This window comes from Hypomesus nipponensis, chromosome 11, assembly GCF_054491055.1.
Source record: "Hypomesus nipponensis isolate SF chromosome 11, ASM5449105v1, whole genome shotgun sequence".
NCBI classification, from domain to species: domain Eukaryota; kingdom Metazoa; phylum Chordata; class Actinopteri; order Osmeriformes; family Osmeridae; genus Hypomesus; species Hypomesus nipponensis.
In genome coordinates this window covers 17,154,134-17,174,103 of record NC_140371.1, presented here as the reverse complement: position 1 = coordinate 17,174,103, position 19,970 = coordinate 17,154,134, and the positions used below count along the sequence as shown (strand labels likewise).

The window sequence follows — 19,970 nt, the reverse complement described above, 5'->3', positions numbered from 1 at the left end:
GAGAAACTGTATAGAACAGATGATTTCAGATGATGACAGTTTGTTTGGTTATGTCTAGCCACAAACTTTGCCTCTTGTGACACATCGGCCATTGATTTCACCGACGAGCAGTTAGATAAACGTTACAGTGAGACAGACAACCACAATGTTAGCTTGCTAGTTAGCCAGGTGGTTCTCCGGGGTGACCTTCTTCGTCTCTGGTTCCAGGTCTTACTTCTCGCGGTGAAGGTCTGTTTTTTGGTGGGTAGTGGGTTTGGCTGTCCTTGTTGCCTGGAGATTGCGTGTTTGGATGAGCTACTCCCACCCATCCACGGACAGATTGTTGTGACAGGGTGCTGCTAGCGCGTGATACGAGATAACTTGGCGTACTAACAAGCTCCCTGAACGTGACTGTCATGAACAGATAAAATGTTAAACAACTGTCAAACTCGAACAATGTAGCTAACTAGCTTATCCTTCGTCGTTGGTGTTGTTTTCATAGCATTGGGAAGGATGGATGTGGACAAATTCTGCTCTCCTTGGATTCATGCGTCGTCGTGGGTAACATGCAATCAGCACTAATCAGATTTGTTATCGAGCAGTAGTTAGATTGTTAATATCCGCTTTTAGTAACCTGACAACAATGGTTCAAGGTAAAACAGCTTATTAGTTATATATAAGCTCTATGCTGCTTGTCAGATTGAATTTACTTAGGCTGTAATTCGTTTGCAGCAGACGTCTTGTAGAATGAGACTGCTTTTGCAGATGTCTAGATGTACAGGCGGGGTGCATCTACTGAAACGCAAGATTGTTCACTCCCGTGCGCACAGACTGTTTTGGATAGAGAACCATGTCATCAGGGGACAGAGAATCAAGCGAGATCCTTCAGCAGCGGAGACATTTTTGGAACCTGCGGCACGCCCCTCGCTCTCTCGGAGACACGTAGCCGCTCTTGTGCCGTGCTGGTTTCCACTTGGAAGGTTTTACGGTCCCTTGACCAGGAGCTCGTGGACGGCCACTCACGCGTGTGCCTCTTACAGTTCTTCAAGCAAGTCTAAACCAACAACTCAACATGGAGTTGACAATACATTTGTTCCATCAACGGAGAAGAGGGAACCCCCCACCACCATACCATTCAAGGATGTCAGAAGGATAATGTCTCTTGCTCACCCAGAGCGCTGGAGACTGTCAGGTGTGACTACCTTATCCATTCTACACAGCACAGATGCATAGACAGGGACAACAAGTGTCTCTCTGGTCTCAATGAGTTTGTGTGTCTTTGTTTATTGTTCTTTCTCTAACTCTGCCCCCCTTTAGCTGCGATTGGCTTCCTAGTGGTTTCTAGTTCGGTCACCATGTCAGCCCCCTTTTTCCTGGGCAAAGTGATAGACACCATCTACACCAGCAGCTCCGATGACTTCACTTCCTCCCTCACGTCCCTTTGCATCATGCTGTCTGGGGTCTTCCTTGCTGGGGGTGCCGCCAATGCCGCTCGGGTCTACCTTATGCAGGTCTCAGGTGAGGCAGCTTAAAGGAAAACATACAAGGTGGAACTGCGGTTCAGGTCAAGAGGTTACAAGGGTTAGGGTTATTTACGTGAAAGCAGTGCAGGTCTAATTGTGCGTGCGTATGTGCGTTTGACTGTCGCAGGGCAGAAGATCGTGAGGAACCTCCGGGTGTCCCTGTTCTCTTCCATCCTGAGACAGGAAGTAGGGTTCTTTGACAGGACGCGCACCGGCGAGCTGATCAACCGGCTGTCGGCAGACAGCACGTTGGTGGGCCGCTCCGTGACAGACAACCTCTCAGACGGCCTCCGTGCTGTGGCTCAAGCTGCTGCCGGGGTCAGCATGATGGTGAGCACACACACACACACACACACACACCAGTGTGCACATCATAGGTGTATAGACATCAACATCCAAGTCTTTTATCCAGGTCAGAGGTAAATGTTGGAAATTTAGTACACATGGTAAATTCCAGTGTCATTGTGATGTCTGGGTTGGAACAAGGAAGCAAGGCTTTCTTTCCTCCAGGTGTGTCTTATTTATGGCATCCTATTGTCTTCTCTGCTGGTGCTAAACATAGCTATATCGGTTGACAAACTGGCTGGGCCAAAGTTCAGCCTGATGAAGAAACCAGGATGTCTGTATAGTTCCTGGTAACAGATCATTCAGCAAATTCACTGTTGCGTGGTAGCAGTTGACATTGCCCATACTCAATTAAGTTACTTCCTGTTATAGCTATGTGGATGGTACCGTCACGCCTTAGTTACTGAAAGTAATCACAGTAATGACTAGTTTCTCAAAGTGGTATTGTGTCTCAGTACACAGACACTTGCCTGTAAATAGGCCTGAAGCAATATTACAGCATTCTTACAGACCTGGACTAGGTTTCAAGGTGAGATTTTCTTCCTGCCTCACCCCCGTTCCTGTCTCCCTCCAGTTCTACGTGTCCCCCAGTCTTGCAGCGTTTGTGTTGATGATCGTCCCTCCCATGGCTGTTCTTGCAGTGGTCTATGGCAGATACCTGCGCTCCATCTCCAGACGCACACAAGACTCACTGGCTGAGGCCACTCAGGTGAGAGCAGACACACACACACGCATCCTCCAGCCGCATGCCTTCTCCCATTGACTTGAATGGTGAGGTTCATCTTCTATGAGCTCCATTTTCTATACCCTAGCTGGCTGAGGAACGCATCAGTAACCTGCGGACAGTGCGTGCGTTTGGGAAGGAGCTAACCGAGGTGGAGAAGTACATGGAGAAGGCTGACTATGTTTTCCAGCTGGCCAAGAAAGAGGCTGTCTTGAAAGCAGGGTTCTTTGGAGTGGTGAGCATTCGGTGGTTCCGAACTGTGGTTCAGATTAGCGAAACCCCACAGAGATACAGTTTGAAGATTGTACCATGGGAAACACATTCCGAATTGATAGCCCTAAATAACCCTAATTTCTCGACCTAGCACAGTTTAGATCGATCGAGAAACTGAAACTGAATAATGATGTAATTTCCTCTGAAAATGTGCCCAGTCCAGTTCACTTAATTCTGACGAAAGACGTCAGCCACATGATTGTGAGACGGTGTGTGCGTTCTGTGCTTCTGCTTTCTGATCTGCGTTTGTGTGTGTATGCGTCTCACAGACGGGGTTAAGTGGGAACATCATAATCCTGTCGGTGCTCTACAAGGGAGGCCTGCTGATGGCAAATGAACACATGACTGTAGGGGAGCTGTCCTCCTTCCTCATGTATGCCTTCTGGGTAGGCATCAGCATCGCAGGTAGGACACCCAACAGGACAGCACACACACCCCTCTGCACGACACTGAGTGGTTCAGGCCTGCGTGCAAATCTCAACCTGTAATTTGCTGCTGCTCAAGTCTTAGTTTGTGTGCATCTGTGATTGATTGGGCAGGCATGAGCTCGTTCTACTCAGAGATGATGAAGGGGTTCGGAGCAGGGGCACGGCTGTGGGAGCTAATGGACAGGAAGCCGGAGTTTCCCCTAAATGGTGAGCCAAGCACACACGCACACGCAATACTTTAGTATTCACGCGAATGTCATTACAAGGTTGAAATGTCTCTCCGTCTGCAGAGGGGCTGATCTTGGCACCAGAGCAGCTTAGAGGCCAGCTGGAGTTTCACAACGTCACCTTCTCATACCCGACCCGCAAGGACGCGCCCATCTTCCAGGACCTGACCCTGTCTGTGCCAGCGGGCACAGTCATGGCTGTGGTGGGCCCCAGCGGCTCAGGGAAGTCCACCCTGGTCTCCCTGCTGCTGCGCCTCTATGACCCGGACTCAGGTAGGGGTCAGGGAGAGGGGGGGGGGGGCATGATGTAGCAAGGATAAGAAAGATGTAAATAATGTGTGGTTGAAAGAATAAGGGATGGAGAACAGATGGGAGGAGCAACCTTTTGGGTTTCTGATGATTACTTGACATAAGGTTTTCATACGGAACATTTTAAGGAAATGTATGACCTGGGGTCGAATTGCAGCTTCAGTAAGACCGTCTGACACATTCTCCTATTTTAGGTGTGATCACTATTGATGGGCGGGATGTACGGGATCTCAATCCTTATTGGCTGAGGAGTCACATTGGAACAGTCAGTCAGGTAAATGTGTACAGCTGTTCAATTGGAACCTTCCTATTTAGCTTTTGTAGTAAATTGGTGCCTATTTGTTCTCCCTTTCCCTGTTTCTCTATGAATTCTAATTTTCACCATATGATGAAATCCCTTACTACCTCTCTAATCTCACCCCATCTCCTCCTTCCTCCTCTTGCTCATCTTTCATTGTTCTCCTTTCCCTTTCTCTTTCCCCTATAGGAGCCAGTGCTGTTTTCCTGCTCTATTGCTGAGAACATTGCCTATGGAGCAATCGACTCCAGCACTGTGACAGCCCAGGAAATACATCAAGCCGCCCGCATAGCCAACGCCTATGACTTTGTACAGGCTTTCCCAAAGGGCTTTGACACTGTAGTAGGGGAGAAGGGTGTGCTGCTGTCAGGTAAGTACAAGGAGACCACACCAGGCCTGTGTCAAGGTTTCACAACCCACAATTACGACCAATGACAAATGATTGTGTAAAACACTTTACTGTACATACTGCCAATATCTCTGAACCATACCTTCTCACTAATGTGTGGGTCTTATGAGCAGCAGAAAAGCTCTGTAACATTGCATCTCATTTTTGCGATTACTTGCAGGTGGTCAGAAACAGAGGATCGCCATAGCCAGGGCTTTGCTCAAGGTAACTGTTTTTCACATCACTGTCTGCACTATGCTCGTTTTGCTTTCAACCCAAGTTCTTTTTTTAATTTTATTTTTTATTTCATCCTCTCAGAATCCCAAGATCCTTTTACTTGATGAAGCTACGAGGTAAGAGTATATACACAATACAAACTTGTCACAAACTATCTGGTAATGACTGACCAATGATTATGTGAGCCTAAGTATATCTTAACCGATGTCCACCCCCCACTCAGTGCACTGGATGCAGAGAACGAGTTCCTGGTCCAGGATGCGTTGGAGCGCCTGATGGAGGGCCGGACAGTGCTGATCATTGCCCACCGTCTCTCCACCATTCAGAACGCCGATGCCGTGGCCGTGCTGGACCAACGACGTGTGGTGGAATGCGGCCAGCACGCCACGCTGCTAGGCAACCGGCAGGGCCTGTTCCGCAAGCTGATGGAAAAGCAGGCCTTTCTGCAGGAGGGACAGAAGCAGGCTGTGCGCTGAGAGAGGAAGGGAGCCAGGGAGGGAAGGTATGGAAAAGGGAGAAAGTACAAGCTTTTATCGGAGGAAGGAAGAAATGTAGAGGTTGGGAGAAATACGAGGAAAAGGCCTTCCTGGAAGGCAGGGAGGGAGAGAGAGGAGAGAAGGAGGACCAGAAACACTGAAGTGGAGGAGCTTAAGAGGACAATAGTGAAACCTTGTGCAACTATCAGAGCATCTATAATCAAGACTTGCTTTTTTAACCAAATAACAGTCCTGACGGCATATAAATGGACATGACTGCAAAGTATATTTATTTATATTTTTTCTGTTGAAAATTTGAATGTATTCCATGTCATGTATCCACGCTTGCCAACTCACACATCTGACATGACTCCCTCACTGTGGTTCTGTGTCTTATGTCAAATGAACAGCGACACACCCAAAAGCTAAATCCCACACCAGCCGCTTGGTCCAAGTTGACAACCTTGTATATCTATAATCAAGTATGACAGTGCGTTTATAATGTACATTGGACCTTTACTCAGGTCACTGACTAACATTCGTTAACGCAGAGCACTGATATTGTATCACTGATAATAGGCAGAATCTTTTATTGCAAGATTTGTGAGGGGTAATGTTGACAGGGTTAGTCTTGGTTCAACTGTGATGAGTTCATGTGCTTCATTCATTGTACGTAGGGCCATGTCACCATCATGACCAGACCACTGCCATACAGTAGCTTTGACTGGACTGGTACAGTATATTGGTTTTGTGAAGGCTACAATCCCAAATCAATAATCAAGCTGTTTCTTGTGTTTTCTGTGTTTTTGTCTAATTTCTGCTGGATGATTTGACTCACGTATGTTTTGATAAGAAATATGCAGCTTGTGTGTGTACTCATATCAGTTAGTCAGGTCAGCTGAGATTGTAGCCTTGTGTGTTTCATACCACAGTTAACCATTAATTCATTGTGTTCAACATGATTTGTTGTTGAGCAGTACACCATCTCTACTTTGGAATACAATGGTGGTGTATCATCTTACCTGGAGACAGGGGATGTCTGTGACTATATTGTACTGTAGCAGAACAGGCCATTGTCTGTTCCCTGTGCTGAGACCTTTAACAGCGAACCACCCAGTTGTCATGATTCTTCAGGTCATGTAACATGTCTCAATACTCATTCAATGGAGTTATACTGAAAGACTGTACACTGAAACATGAGTATTTTCTACAGGATCAACTTTAACCAGAGTTCACCATCCATAAAGTATATCACTATTGAGACCTAAATCACGTATGTGTGCAGGTTTGTGTATGAATGTTTCAGGAGACCTAAATACAGATTTTCTATACAGAGAGCTCAAGGTAGCTTTTTTATGGTGTTAATAATGTATTCTATTCATATAAGATATTTTAATGATTTGTGTTAAATTATTAGGTCTTAGTAAGAAATAAACCTATTTCCAGACACGAAACCAAGTGGCATGTGTACGTAATTTCATCCAGTTTTATGTTACTGTTGGAACATACGATCACGAATTGTTAACAGGAAGCCCACAGGTCAATACCTCAAACACACCAGCAGGGGGTGGACTTGTCACTTATTTCAAAGACTGAGGAGATTATTTGTGGCTTTGGTGATCGAGGCCAAGACAAATAGGTGACCAGAGGAATAACAGTTGGGTGATCCTTAAGATAGTCGAGCAGAGGGTTTGTTGTTTTGTAGCTATATTTTCACGAGGGGATTTAGGGCCTAGGGATTCCATCCCTGACCACATCTTCAAAGAGTATGAATGCCGTAACAATTGCCAATGCGTCATGATACATACTTACAAAAAAAATACATTATTTTGTACCACACGGCATGGTCTAATTATGAAAGAGTTCCTCTTGTGTTGGAATGTATGAATGCACTTTGAGGTCGTACTATCAGATCGGATGCTGGAATGAGGAATCATGAGTTAACTCACCAGCATCTTTACATTCGACATCCTTCCATATAGGCCTTAGGTACCACAAACTCTGAACAACAACTAAACTTGGTTACAAATATTCCACCATTTCACAAAACCTTTTTTCCGGCTATTAGCCTTTAATATTTAATTTGGAAGTGCAGTGAGATTTTCAGCAGAGGCATGCCATCACCAATTACATTTTGCACAACAAATCAGACATAAAAAGGGATGCTACCATTCTTAAAAATACCATGTGTGAATAACCAATTTCCTCATGGACGATTACAAAAAGCTATGCAGAAAATGTGCTTTGCTACAGCGGTTTATCCATTGGGCGCCAGACTCGTAGTGGCCCATATTTGTGCTCTGTTTAGGGACGATGATCCTGCGTGTAAGACAGGATAGTGCCAAACGATCTCGGGGTCTCCATGTACGGGCCTGGCACAGCGGCCGGGAGTCGGAGCGACAGTTCCATATATGGAGCGCGCTCTCACTCCGAACAGAGAGCCGCTCAGCCTGCCTACGGAGTTCCCTTGCGCGCCCTCCAAGAACCTAATATGGATGACGACTGGGAAGAATTCCAACGGAATCCATCGACATTCTGAATGGTGGGTGAGAAGGTGAGTATATAAGGGTTGAGGGGTGAAGGTGCTACTGTAGCTGGATCCAGCAGCAGTTGCGTTTGGCACTCTGAGCTTTCTCTAAAACAGACTCCACCAAGGTAAGACACGTGGACTAGATCAAGACAGCATGACTGGAGTGGCGCCACCGATCACTGGATTGTTTTGTTGACACTTGGTCACAGATGATGGTGTCATCTTGTCACCTGAAGGATTAATAGGCATTGGCATGGCAAAAGAATAATGTCCATATGGTCTCAAAAGGATTAGGATATGGTTTGAGAATAATTTACACAAATAGTAAATGTTAGATCTACATTGATAGGCAGCCGACCTGATTTATAATGCATTTGTGACTTTGGGTTTGTGTTTATGCCTGTTGTATAAGGATATGGCCAAAGACAAAACGAAAATGTACTATTGAATAGTTTTATTGTGAATAGTTGCATTGTTAATTCATCATGTAACCTTGAGAGGGTGAGCTGACAGGGTCCTGTTCGTGCAAAAATGTATAGTGTATCAATTTATATTTTATCTTCTCTCTTTCTTAATTTGCTGTTACCGTTTTATCAAGCCACAGATTTTATGAATCTTTATGAAATTGTAATTATGTTGCTCAGAGGCGTGCGTTTGTGTTTGACAAAGTTCCGTTACGCGTGAGCCCTGTGATATTTGACATATTTATTTTGTTGCCCATTCAGTACTCAGGATGTGTGACGACGACGAGACTACCGCCCTTGTGTGCGACAACGGCTCCGGCCTGGTCAAGGCTGGCTTTGCCGGTGATGACGCTCCCAGGGCTGTCTTTCCCTCCATCGTTGGTCGCCCTCGTCACCAGGTACATTACAACTCAACACTCGGGGCTGTTAAAGAGCACACTGTCAGCCACTATCGCTCATAACATCCTTTTCCAGACTAACATGAATTTTTCTGTTTCCTCCAGGGTGTCATGGTGGGTATGGGTCAGAAGGACTCCTACGTAGGAGACGAGGCTCAGAGCAAGAGGGGCATCCTGACCCTGAAGTACCCTATTGAGCACGGTATCATTACCAACTGGGACGACATGGAGAAGATCTGGCATCACACCTTCTACAATGAGCTGAGAGTGGCCCCCGAGGAGCACCCCACCCTGCTGACTGAAGCCCCCCTGAACCCCAAGGCTAACCGTGAGAAGATGACCCAGATCATGTTTGAGACCTTCAACGTCCCCGCCATGTATGTGGCCATCCAGGCTGTGCTGTCCCTGTACGCCTCCGGTCGTACCACTGGTAAGAATACGCCTTTTTACACATTTGCATCATGGACCAATAAACTCCCTTCATACTGTCCTGCTACTAACACTTGACGCTCTCGATTGCGTTCCAGGTATTGTGCTGGACTCCGGTGATGGTGTGACCCACAACGTCCCCATCTATGAGGGTTACGCTCTGCCCCACGCCATCATGCGTCTGGACCTGGCTGGTCGTGACTTGACCGACTACCTCATGAAGATCCTGACTGAGCGTGGCTACTCCTTTGTCACAACCGGTGAGACTCTTTTACCCTACTTTTACGCATCATCTTAACAATCCAGTAGCTTATGTAGCACCCCATTCCTGCCTCGTTCTGTCAAAGTCTACTTTATTCACAAGGTGCGCGTAATGTGTGCATAACTGGATTGTCTGCTGAACGGTCTGACCAATTATACAATACTTGTCATTTCCAGCCGAGCGTGAGATCGTGCGTGACATCAAGGAGAAGCTGTGCTATGTGGCTCTGGACTTTGAGAACGAGATGGCCACCGCTGCCTCATCCTCCTCTCTGGAGAAGAGCTACGAGCTGCCCGACGGTCAGGTCATCACCATCGGTAACGAGCGTTTCCGTTGCCCCGAGACCCTGTTCCAGCCATCCTTCATTGGTGCGTAACATATATTTATTTAATAACAAAAAATGGTTGTAGTTCAGTGTGTGAATATTCTAATTGCTGTGCATCGCCTCAACAGGTATGGAGTCTGCCGGTATTCACGAGACTGCCTACAACAGCATCATGAAGTGCGACATTGACATCCGTAAGGACCTGTACGCTAACAATGTGCTGTCTGGTGGTACCACCATGTACCCTGGTATTGCTGACCGTATGCAGAAGGAGATCACCGCTCTGGCCCCTAGCACCATGAAGATCAAGGTGAACAAACACACAATTCCCAAATCTTACAAGTCGATTAAAACATTTAATTAAATGTCCTGGTTACTTACACACATTCTCCCGTCGTATTTGTTTAGATCATTGCCCCACCTGAGAGGAAGTACTCCGTCTGGATCGGAGGCTCCATCCTGGCCTCTCTCTCCACCTTCCAGCAGATGTGGATCAGCAAGCAGGAGTATGATGAGGCAGGCCCATCCATCGTCCACAGGAAGTGCTTCTAAATGCACAACCCTCCTCTTCCTCATCTGCAACCTTATACGCGTCTGCTTATTCGGGCTCAAGCAGTGAAACAGCGACACATTGTTGTCATATGGACAGTTTAGGCACGTTATTTTCAACCGCCTCCGTTACACGGAGGAAATGCTGCAACTGTGAACCAACACAACCAAAGAACAAGACATGCCATGTTTTCTAACATGTGAATGTATATGTATATAAATTTTAATTTATTAAAAGTCCATTATTTGGTATTTTTTACAGTGGTCTTGTCAGTTTTAATATTCGAGAATATTAGATACCATGGTAAAGCGTATGCATTATCTCGAGTCTGTCTGTGTCGCTTGTGAGAGAGGTGGGAGACCCAAGAGCTTGACTTCCCTGGAATGTGCACTGCTGGCTGCTTGACTTGGGGTTCTCAAGCTCCACAAATCTGACACATGATCCCAACGCTAGTATTCCAATGGTGTTTAAGCACCCACACACACGTAGGCATACACCCTTATTAGGCAATGTATCCCTTTTTATGGAAATAATGGAACAAAATTAGAAGCGTCCAATGAAACATAAGCTGTTATGTCAAGTCGTGATATATGAAACTAAGAAGGCCAACGTCTTTATCGTTATAGGCCTATAAGTGATTAATAGCTCTATTATGACTACTCGACTTGTTATTAGTGGATGGCGGTGTAACCATCAAGCATGGTAATTTCTCCCTAAACATCCACCTGTTGAGGGGGAAGGGGCTTTTTAAATGCAGCTCAGCTCGGGGCGGAGTTAAATACGGAGCCAGCCTATTACGGCGCACAAGACGCCATCTGTTCTGTTTCGCGTCTGTGAAATTCTTCCCTGTAAGTATACCAAATTAGAATGTATAAACTATCGACACTTTGCTATTAGACTATGTTCGATGTCATTGAGAATAAACGTAGCCTAGTTAATTTAGAAAAGCCTTCGACACAAGGCATGAACGTTTCTTCTGCGTCAATGCATATACAGTAGTCATTTAACATGCAATTATTAACAGTGATTGACAAAAAATGAAATAGTATTATGTATTTGCTACTAGGCTATCGTCTAAATCAAAAAGCATTATGATAGAGCACAATAATATGATTTCTTGCGATAGTGCACAGGCTTATGCGCAATCGCCAATGTTAACTACATTACAACAAACCCTTTAAATGATTAATAAGTTCCCTATACGTCTCTTGCGAGATAGGCCAATATAAAATCGTTTGCAGAACGCCCTCTACGCAGATAAACGGGCGGAGACATGGGGGGGTGTGTCAAGCTACGCAGTTTAGCTCCACTTCTGCTCAGCTATTGGTTTCCATTCACCGTAAGACTTCCCCTTGCAGACGTATGTTTTGGTTTAAATGACTGGCGGGGCGTGTATGCACGTATGGCAGAGTTGTTTTAACAAATCTGTTATTATGGTACCTAATTAAATAATTCTGCTTTCTCTATTTTGTAAGACAAACAATGATTACAAAAAAGATCCGATCGGAATACATGAAGAAATTCAAGGACCCAAAATGGGAAACCTACTCTAAGTGTTACGAAGAGATGGTTAAATACAGATTAGCGAGGAGACTTCTGGAACATTCGCACAATCCGTTTTTCTGGAACGAAGGGGACAGCGACTCGGAATCCAGTGGCAGCCCCATTCCTCTTAACAAAAACAAAGTCGAACCTCTCGTCGTGAAAGACCAGTCCTCATCAGGATGTGACCGAAAGGCACCGGAGCACCGGGAGATTCAAAAAACATTTGAACAGAAAATCCCTGCATCAGAGGGAGCGCCGCATCCGCGGACAGAGAATGTTCTGCCAGAGACCGCTCCATCCATTGGTATAAGGCAATGTTTTATATCAATGTAATTTTAACTCGCAAACATACTAAAGTGCTGTTATTTTATTGAATCATGTATTTCAAGTTGACGTCTTTCCAGATGGCCTGGCTGTGGACACCAGTAAGGTTGGAGAAACAGAGGAGGAGAGGACAGGTAGAGCTACAGATGGTCCAAAACTCCCTGAGGAGGAGCCAGCAGAAGTGCCCAAAGCCAAACACTCAAAGAGACCCCTCAAGCTCAGAGGTCCACTAAGGCGACTAAAAGAGCCCAATAAGGAGAACACACACCCGTTTGCCCTGTATGGTGGGGGGGATAATCCTACTGATATGGCCAGCAAGAAAACCCACAATGTGCGTACTTCATCTACCAAGGAGGTAAGTCAATAACCAACTATCAGCATAATTATAGTCTGTTACTCTGCAATTACTGGTTTGAATGTAGTATTTGTCACTAGCTGTTTTAGACGAGCCATCTGTATGTGTGTGTTTGTGTTCAGATCCACGAGTCTGCCTTGCGGGCCAAGACCAGGCGGGAAGTGGAGAGGCAGATGCAGACACAGCAGGCGGACAGACGGCGAGCGCAGTCAGCTGACCTTGAAAAAACTGTCAAGACCCAAATGGCATCAGATTATAATCCCTGGGTAACGGAGTACATGCGCTGCTTCTCCACCAGGTCTCGATAGACACAGACACACATGTGCACGCACACAGACACACATGTGCACGCACACAGACACACATGTGCACGCCCACAGACACACAGGTGCACGCCCACAGACACACAGGTGCACGCACACAGACACACAGGTGCACGCACACAGACACACAGGTGCACGCACACAGACACACAAGTGCACGCCCACAGACACACAGGTGCACGCACACAGACACACATGCTTGCCGGGTTTGATCACTAACACCTGCGGGATGACATGGGTTGAATCATCAAAGTGTTGTCCTCCCACCATGACTCCTTCTCAAAACCTATTGGAGGGAAAGGTTCCTCAAGTCTGGTGGCCATCTTACAAGGAGGAGATGTGAAAGAGCATGAGGAATGAAGGAGAGTCTAGACTGAGGAAGATCCAGAGGATAAATAGATTCTCCCTGGTGGACAAGACCATCCCCTGTCTCTCACAAGATCATTTTCCAGGATTAATAGCACAATTCCATTGTACGCAATAGTGGTTAAACACGCTAGTCTTATTGCTTCTAGATCACCGTATTGATTTGACATTAGAGAGAAGACATGTCACATTTCATTGAAATCATGCACAGTAGGTTACTAGGATAGCTTTCTCACACATTGTCTTGTACTTGTACGCAATCCTAACTAAACAGCTCTCTTTGTTGGCACCTAGATATTGAAAAAAGTGTTGCACGATATGGATGCACACAAGGTAATGTCTATGTATGTCTGCTTTCAGGACCAAATCTGCTTCCAAAGGTGACCACAATAGCACTTTCCTTTTGAGAAACGTAACTGTACATAGAGAAAGCGATTAGAATCATTTTGACTTGGCCTCAAGGTCCGTTTACTTGACAGTGTTTAGTGTAACTCGTTGTTTTGTGTGGGTATTACTATAATTTTCCAGTATTATTATTTTCAAACAAGTACATCTATTTAAGTCCAGACATACCTAGCTAGATGGAATAATGTGAAATTGGATAATAAGCCATTGTTGAAAATGTGTGCAATATTACAATGTTCTGTACAGATGCTTCTAGCTTATTCAGTCCACCAGCAGCACCATCTAACTTAGCACGGGTATAGGTATGAGATGCAATAATAATTCATTCTGAAATTGGAAGATGTTACGATTACTTACAGCTTTGTAGTCAGAGTAATGGCTCATTGCTCATCTTTTACTAAAGTACATAAATAACAACAAATGTTTGTTTTGACAGAAGACACACCTTCAGCCAGACATATAATAGTTAACTTGCAAATTTAAGGGTCACTACTATTTTGGTGTTAGACGTTATTTTGCACACACATTTTAATGTCAACATTTTTATACATTTGATTGCCATCACAACTGTGAGAAAAAAAGGTTTTAGTCTGAATCTTGGGATGCTAGGCTCTGAATAAACCACTTTGGGAATTATTATATTTGTCCTTTCATAAACTAATATTAATCTTTACTGAAACTAACCATCCGCTAGCCACCATTTGCAATATGGGAGCATACATTTATAATACTTTATTTCAAAAAGTGCAGATATACATGTGAGAATAAGTTAAGTTAAAAAATCATGATACTGACAAGGAGAAAATAAACAACAACTGATGAACTGAATAAACAACTAACTGGAACTGGAACAGCAGGTCAGAGGAGCCAGTACATATCAGGCAGGACTGGTCCGTATCTCATCAGAACACAACATGATAAATGTGATATGTAAATATAACAATCTATAGATTATTTCTTAGTGTATAATTAATAACTTGATATTCTTCAGTCCATAAAACATGCTTTAAGAGTAAACCATCTGGTCTTTTTACAGGTAATCCTGTACAGATGCAGGATGCAGAAAGTCAAAGAAAGGGCAGCAGTCAGTAAGATATCAGCTGATAGGAGGGTTTGGTCCATTCGTGAGGGGGTATGTTGGATTCTGGATCGTATCAGGCCTGTTGGAGGGGTCCAGGGAGGGGCTCGGCGCTCCAGAGAGGGCATGGCCAGAAGCCTGTGAGGGTCATCTCTGGTAGCGAGGGCCAGAACGGTCCGTACGGTGGTCAAAGGAAGGTCAGGGAAGAGTTGCATCAACACCATGAGCTATGTGAACGTGAGCAACGCTATGTTCCCCACATCGTCCTCCTGGTCTTTACAAACCTGCCTGGAGGAGGTGAGGGGAAAAGGGGCGATAGTGGGGACAGGAGTAGTGAGGGGGACAGAGAGAGGGTGTGACAGAGGGACAGGGGTGCAGGAATGGGTGTAAGTATAGGAGAGGGGGCAGGGAGGGGGGCGGTAAAAGGCAATCCAATTCAGTTACATCAAACTGTCAAGATATGATGGAGAGGGTTACAATCGGTCCCTTGAGAGACCGCACTGTTAGCCTTGTTGGTCTGTCACTTTGGATCAGGTCAAATTGAGAGTGTGAACCTTGGGGAAAGAATGCACTACAGCCTCGGTGTCAATCTGCAACCAGCAGACCAACCCCCGGCCCACACCAAATCTATCCATCCAGTTCTACTGACACTGAGCTCACTGTTGCTACTACATTCCAGCCTGGAGACCTCCCTGGTCTCTGCATGCCAGCCCAGCCCAGTCTCAGCCCCTAGCAGCCAAATATGGCTCATTCAGGACAGCAGCAAAGCCCCCCACCATGCTAGACCCCAAGTCTGTTGGTGACTGAATCTCAGACACATCACACACTTGGAACTGGGAGACAGAAATAGCCTGTATCTCATCTCTGGTTCCTCCCTCTTGACGAGGTGACTAAGAACAGACCCTCTTCAGCCTCAGTGCACCACACAGACACACACACATGCGCACGCACACACACACACATACACATGCACACCAGACCCAGTATTGTGACATACCACTGGAGTTGTATTACTAAGCCATGACTAGGATCTGACCCTAACATAACATTACACCAAGCTTGTGTATGTACAGTATGTGCGTGTGTGTTGGTGTGTGTGTCTGAGGGTCAAAGTGTGTGTGTTTTGGGTCCAAGAGAGGAGTGTGGTTTCACCTCACCTTGGGGGTGCTCCAGGCTGGTTACTGAGCATGCTCACTAACAGCCACACTCCTGGGCTCCCTGTGGCTGAGCCCGGCGTGGGGAGCGGAGCTGGCGCAGCGCCGCGTCCCCATACTGTATTCCAGAACCCATCCGCTCCGGGTCCAACTCTCCTGGGGGGGAGGGAGGGAGGGAGGGAGGGGGGAGAGATGGAGAGGAGAGGGAGGGACAGCATTGGAGACTTAATAACTAGATTGGGATCACTTAAGGCTCGAACGTTCAATTTACAAAAGAACGCGGCTAGTGAACACCGTCGGAAGTCAGAGTTCAGGGGTTAGAGGTGTACCTGACTCTATCTTGTTGAGGATCTTCCTGGCACACTGGATGAAGGCCTCCTCTACGTTCTCCCCGGTCAGAGCACTGGTCTCCAAAAACATAAGCTCTGCAAAATAACACCCACACAAAGGTGTTGTAACATGCAAACACACCTAAACACACACAGTGCCACGGCCATAAATTGAAGTTCAGCAGTGACCTCTAGTGGGGATTACACTGAATTACCTCTACAATAACTGATTATTCTACTATAACTATGGAATACAGACACACATGCAGACCCAGATACTCCTTCTCCTACACAGTCAGCCGTAGCATACCGTTCTCTTGGGCGAACCGAGAAGCCTCCAGGAAGGTGACCTCCCTCTCAGCATCCAGGTCCTTCTTGTTTCCACACAGAATGATGACAATGTTTTGACTGGCCAGCATTCTGGCATCTGTCAGCCAGTTGGTAAGTGCATTATAGGTCTCCCGACTGAGACAGCAGCATAAAAGGGAGGGAGCAGGGAGGATGGGGTGGAAAAAAGGGAGAGTGTGTGAGAGAGAGTCAGTTATTACTACTAGGATTAAGTGAAGGATGTAGCTCAGTGGTTACATTACATTTAGAGCAGATGATGAGTCGCGGGTTCAAATGCCCCCCTGTACTATATGTCAGCTAAATGAACACATTGTATAATCTAACCTGGTGATGTCATAGACGAGCAAGGCTCCAGCTGCTCCCCGATAGTAGCTCCTGGTCACAGATCTACAAACAACAACCAAATTAACAAAGCAAATACTTGACCAATTGCAAATAATAAGTCGATGATTAACAGAATTTTACAGTTGTAGACTCTGCAGCAGATACTTTGTATGTTTCTTGCTCTTTTAGTATGATGTTTAGGGATAAAGGAAAAAAGGTTAACTAGATGTACATTTTATATAAAGCAGAGCTTATCTATGTGTATTTGCCTATGGTATCTAGCCAGCAAGTTGGTCCTAGTCCTAGGCTACACCAGATGGAGAACTGGCCATAAATCACACTGAAGGATGCTCTGGCAAGGAGGATGCTCCTAAAAGGATGTCTTGTTATGCAATTTATTGTCCATGACTGTATAATTTAATTTGTTATATTTTTCAGTACGTACAGAAGGTATCCGGCTCACTACCATACATTTTGTTGTGCTAACAAATGGCAAAATTGTACTCCGGGGAATTCTCCAGGCACCACTACACCACTGATTACTGCCATGTACCTGAACCTCTCCTGTCCAGCAGTGTCCCAGATCTGTAGTTTGACAAACTTGTTGACTACGCTGATGATCTTGGAGCCAAACTCCACTCCAATGGTATGGTTAGAATCATCTTTGACTGGAAATAATCAAAATGAAAAGCTGTTTAAAGCTGTTATGAATTATTTATAATCTTCCAAATGAGCACAAAGTACTTGAGCGTTCACTTATTCACTGTATGTGCACACTTACATCTCTTTTCAATGAACTGGTGAAGCAGACAGGATTTTCCAGTTCCCGCATTACCAATTACAAGGAATTTAAACAGGAAATCTGAGAAAAGAAAAAATCTATTACACAGATGGCACGCCAGCCTGATCCAACAGGGCAGCCAATATGGAAATAAAGCGTAGCTCTATGGCAATTACTAATGGTATTTACAAATACATCTGAAATAGCCATTGCTATAATGATGATTTTCTACTGCTGCTATATATATTTGACTTTTTAAACGACACGAGATTTGCTATCAAGCAAGCGCGTTACATCACCTTTCAAACAGAACAGTTTGCTTTAAACGCGTGTAACAGATTTTCCCACGCCTTGATTGCAGTTCATACATTTGAATGGAATATACATTCGATGTGACATTTATGTTTGTCGCTCAAAATTTGATTCAAATACATTATGCGCAGAGATCGAGTGAACACAAGCTGCTGCCTGCACCGATGTGATGCCCTGCGATGATGAGTAAACATCTTAGCCACCTAGCTAGTTGTAGGTAGCATAGACTACTTCTATCACCAGACATTGCGATGTCTTCAATACACCGACATTGTCACGGCGAGCTCTCAATGTGAGTGGACCAGTCATGGTATCCTACCGTATGTTTCTGACATGGCCAATCCGGTGTTTTGATAGCAACAACTGGTCCTCTTGCTATTTTTCGAGGGTCAAGAAAGGAAAAATCCCTAATACAATCCTAGCAGACTTTCCTATACACTTCCCGTTGGTGTTTTTCAAAATAAAAGCCACTCGATAAGACACAATGACTCACCACAAGGTGACAGTATTGTATCGTGCTTACACCAATGCACCAGTCAATTACGACCATTGATGTGTCGTGTCGTTACTCTCAACAATATGACTTGTCACTCTTTGTCTGTATGTTTATGTACGCTAGGAAGAGATTGTATGTTTCTAATCACACCCTTGTTTAAGTTTTTGTCAACACATTGTGATTTCCAACCTCCCTTCATTATTTTTGTCTGTCTATAGCCAACACTTTGAACTGCTCCTACAATGATTCCATAGTTCAGCCTATCGTAAACAAAACACACTCACTTGCAAGCATGCTGTCTCCAGATGGACAGGACATGTTTATAGTCTCAGTTACATAATGCCCGAGGATGTATGGCAGGCAGGTTTATCATGAGTTTTCTAGTCAGACATCCTGTTGAACTGGACTGTTGGATGTTAACGTTTAGGACATCTGTATGATATTACAAGGAGCGTGTCTGCCTCCTTGATTTATACTCTGTAGCTTAATATTGACAGAAACAACAAAAGGTAGTCAAAATATTGTCACAATTACAAGTCTTTGTCACAAAATGATAATGCCCATTTTGGTACAGTTCTGAGGTGTAGGAATGCATTAAACATTTTACCAGTGTGCTAAAGATGATAAATTCATTGTTTGTCTTTACTTTTTGCACATATCACTTAAAAGGTTGTCCAAATAAAATAAGAGGAGAAAACGGTTTACTCACTAAGCTCTCTAACACATCTGCTCTGGTCTCTTGGTGGTAATTTATGAGGCCTTCCATTCCCCCCCTCTGTAAGCTGGTCCACAACTATGGAACCAGAGTTGGTCCCTGAGGACCAATGGTATCACTGGAACACAATAGCAACCAGGAAGAGAGGAAATGAACTGTCCTTGGAATCTAAAAATGTCATCACACCATCCCAGCCAGGAAGTCTCTGACATGCGAGGGCTTTGTGTCTTTGTAGTTTAGTTGTTAGAGATGTGTGTGTGTCGGTAAGTGTGTGTGTGTGTGTGTGTGTGTGTGTGTGTGTGTGTGTTTATGAGTACTTGCATGCAAATATGTATATGTATGGAGTGTGTGTGTGTGTATGTGCATACGTGCATGTTTGTGTGCAAGTGAAAGACAGGTCAAATGGAGTCGAGAGGACTAAGATAAAGGTCTGGACTAACTGATATCCCATCAGTGAATGGGTGGGGACAATGACTATGTTATTTGTCATATTTATTTTTGGTCCACATTTATAAATAGGTTCCATCAATAAATCTATTCAAAGCCACCCAACAGGAAAAAATAGAAAGATGGAGTGAATACAGCAATTAGCTTTGATGTTGACTGAACTGTATACACATTTAAATAAGCTAATATCAGATTATATGTCTGCCATACAGTATACTGTCTTCCATGTATCTATTGAGTACATTTTGTAATGACATAAGAGCTGTCACAACACACTTGGATGGTGAACGACTAGTCTACTGGGGTCTGTGTGGAAGAGTTATAAAACATGGACACAGCGTGGACATATACAAATACACCAATGGACTTTGTCCCTCAAACATTCATCTGTCATCAAGAGCAGGCCACAAGGAACAAGACAGTCATTGACACCCTATCACTGACAACAGTACAAGGACGTGACGGAGAGTAATTGTACGGGTTGTGTAGTGGTAAAACAGGCT

The 19,970-nt window shown here is 44.9% G+C and overlaps 4 protein-coding genes across 8 annotated transcripts; 3 read left to right on the top strand and 1 right to left on the bottom strand.

Moving 5' to 3' along the window:
* The first annotated feature begins 61 nt into the window (after nucleotides 1-61).
* On the top strand, nucleotides 62-6,661 carry abcb10 (ATP-binding cassette, sub-family B (MDR/TAP), member 10). Of its 2 annotated transcripts, XM_084667250.1 has the most exons (14): nucleotides 62-240; nucleotides 482-1,171; nucleotides 1,297-1,497; nucleotides 1,630-1,832; nucleotides 2,422-2,556; nucleotides 2,660-2,806; nucleotides 3,114-3,249; nucleotides 3,384-3,479; nucleotides 3,563-3,772; nucleotides 4,003-4,082; nucleotides 4,296-4,476; nucleotides 4,676-4,719; nucleotides 4,813-4,847; nucleotides 4,955-6,661. In XM_084667250.1, exons 2-14 carry the CDS (start codon nucleotides 727-729, stop codon nucleotides 5,205-5,207), a joined length of 2,166 nt encoding a protein of 721 aa, XP_084523376.1. In that variant the 5' UTR covers nucleotides 62-240; nucleotides 482-726; the 3' UTR covers nucleotides 5,208-6,661. The 2 variants fall into 2 exon arrangements, with proteins under 2 accessions (XP_084523376.1, XP_084523375.1); XM_084667249.1 differs by having other exon boundaries at nucleotides 62-1,171.
* Nucleotides 6,662-7,731: 1,070 nt separating this feature from the next.
* acta1b (actin alpha 1, skeletal muscle b) lies at nucleotides 7,732-10,421 on the top strand. Its single transcript, XM_084667251.1, has 7 exons — nucleotides 7,732-7,862; nucleotides 8,463-8,599; nucleotides 8,705-9,029; nucleotides 9,127-9,288; nucleotides 9,467-9,658; nucleotides 9,744-9,925; nucleotides 10,024-10,421. Exons 2-7 carry the CDS (start codon nucleotides 8,471-8,473, stop codon nucleotides 10,165-10,167), a joined length of 1,134 nt encoding a protein of 377 aa, XP_084523377.1. The 5' UTR covers nucleotides 7,732-7,862; nucleotides 8,463-8,470; the 3' UTR covers nucleotides 10,168-10,421.
* Nucleotides 10,422-10,555: 134 nt separating this feature from the next.
* ccsapb (centriole, cilia and spindle-associated protein b) lies at nucleotides 10,556-14,120 on the top strand. Of its 2 annotated transcripts, XM_084667254.1 has the most exons (4): nucleotides 10,556-11,013; nucleotides 11,641-12,014; nucleotides 12,115-12,389; nucleotides 12,512-14,120. In XM_084667254.1, exons 2-4 carry the CDS (start codon nucleotides 11,648-11,650, stop codon nucleotides 12,695-12,697), a joined length of 828 nt encoding a protein of 275 aa, XP_084523380.1. In that variant the 5' UTR covers nucleotides 10,556-11,013; nucleotides 11,641-11,647; the 3' UTR covers nucleotides 12,698-14,120. The 2 variants fall into 2 exon arrangements, with proteins under 2 accessions (XP_084523380.1, XP_084523379.1); XM_084667253.1 differs by lacking the exon at nucleotides 10,556-11,013 and having other exon boundaries at nucleotides 11,511-12,014.
* rab4a (RAB4a, member RAS oncogene family) lies at nucleotides 13,758-18,264 on the bottom strand. 3 transcript variants are annotated; one of them, XM_084667255.1, is made up of 8 exons: nucleotides 18,129-18,264; nucleotides 17,498-17,578; nucleotides 17,270-17,384; nucleotides 16,717-16,779; nucleotides 16,355-16,509; nucleotides 16,045-16,140; nucleotides 15,719-15,871; nucleotides 13,758-14,849 (listed from the first exon to the last, which is right to left on the bottom strand). In XM_084667255.1, exons 1-7 carry the CDS (start codon nucleotides 18,142-18,144, stop codon nucleotides 15,756-15,758), a joined length of 642 nt encoding a protein of 213 aa, XP_084523381.1. In that variant the 5' UTR covers nucleotides 18,145-18,264; the 3' UTR covers nucleotides 13,758-14,849; nucleotides 15,719-15,755. The 3 variants fall into 3 exon arrangements, with proteins under 3 accessions (XP_084523381.1, XP_084523382.1, XP_084523383.1); XM_084667256.1 differs by having other exon boundaries at nucleotides 13,758-14,714; XM_084667257.1 differs by having other exon boundaries at nucleotides 15,719-15,868.
* Between the last annotated feature and the right edge of the window lie 1,706 nt (nucleotides 18,265-19,970).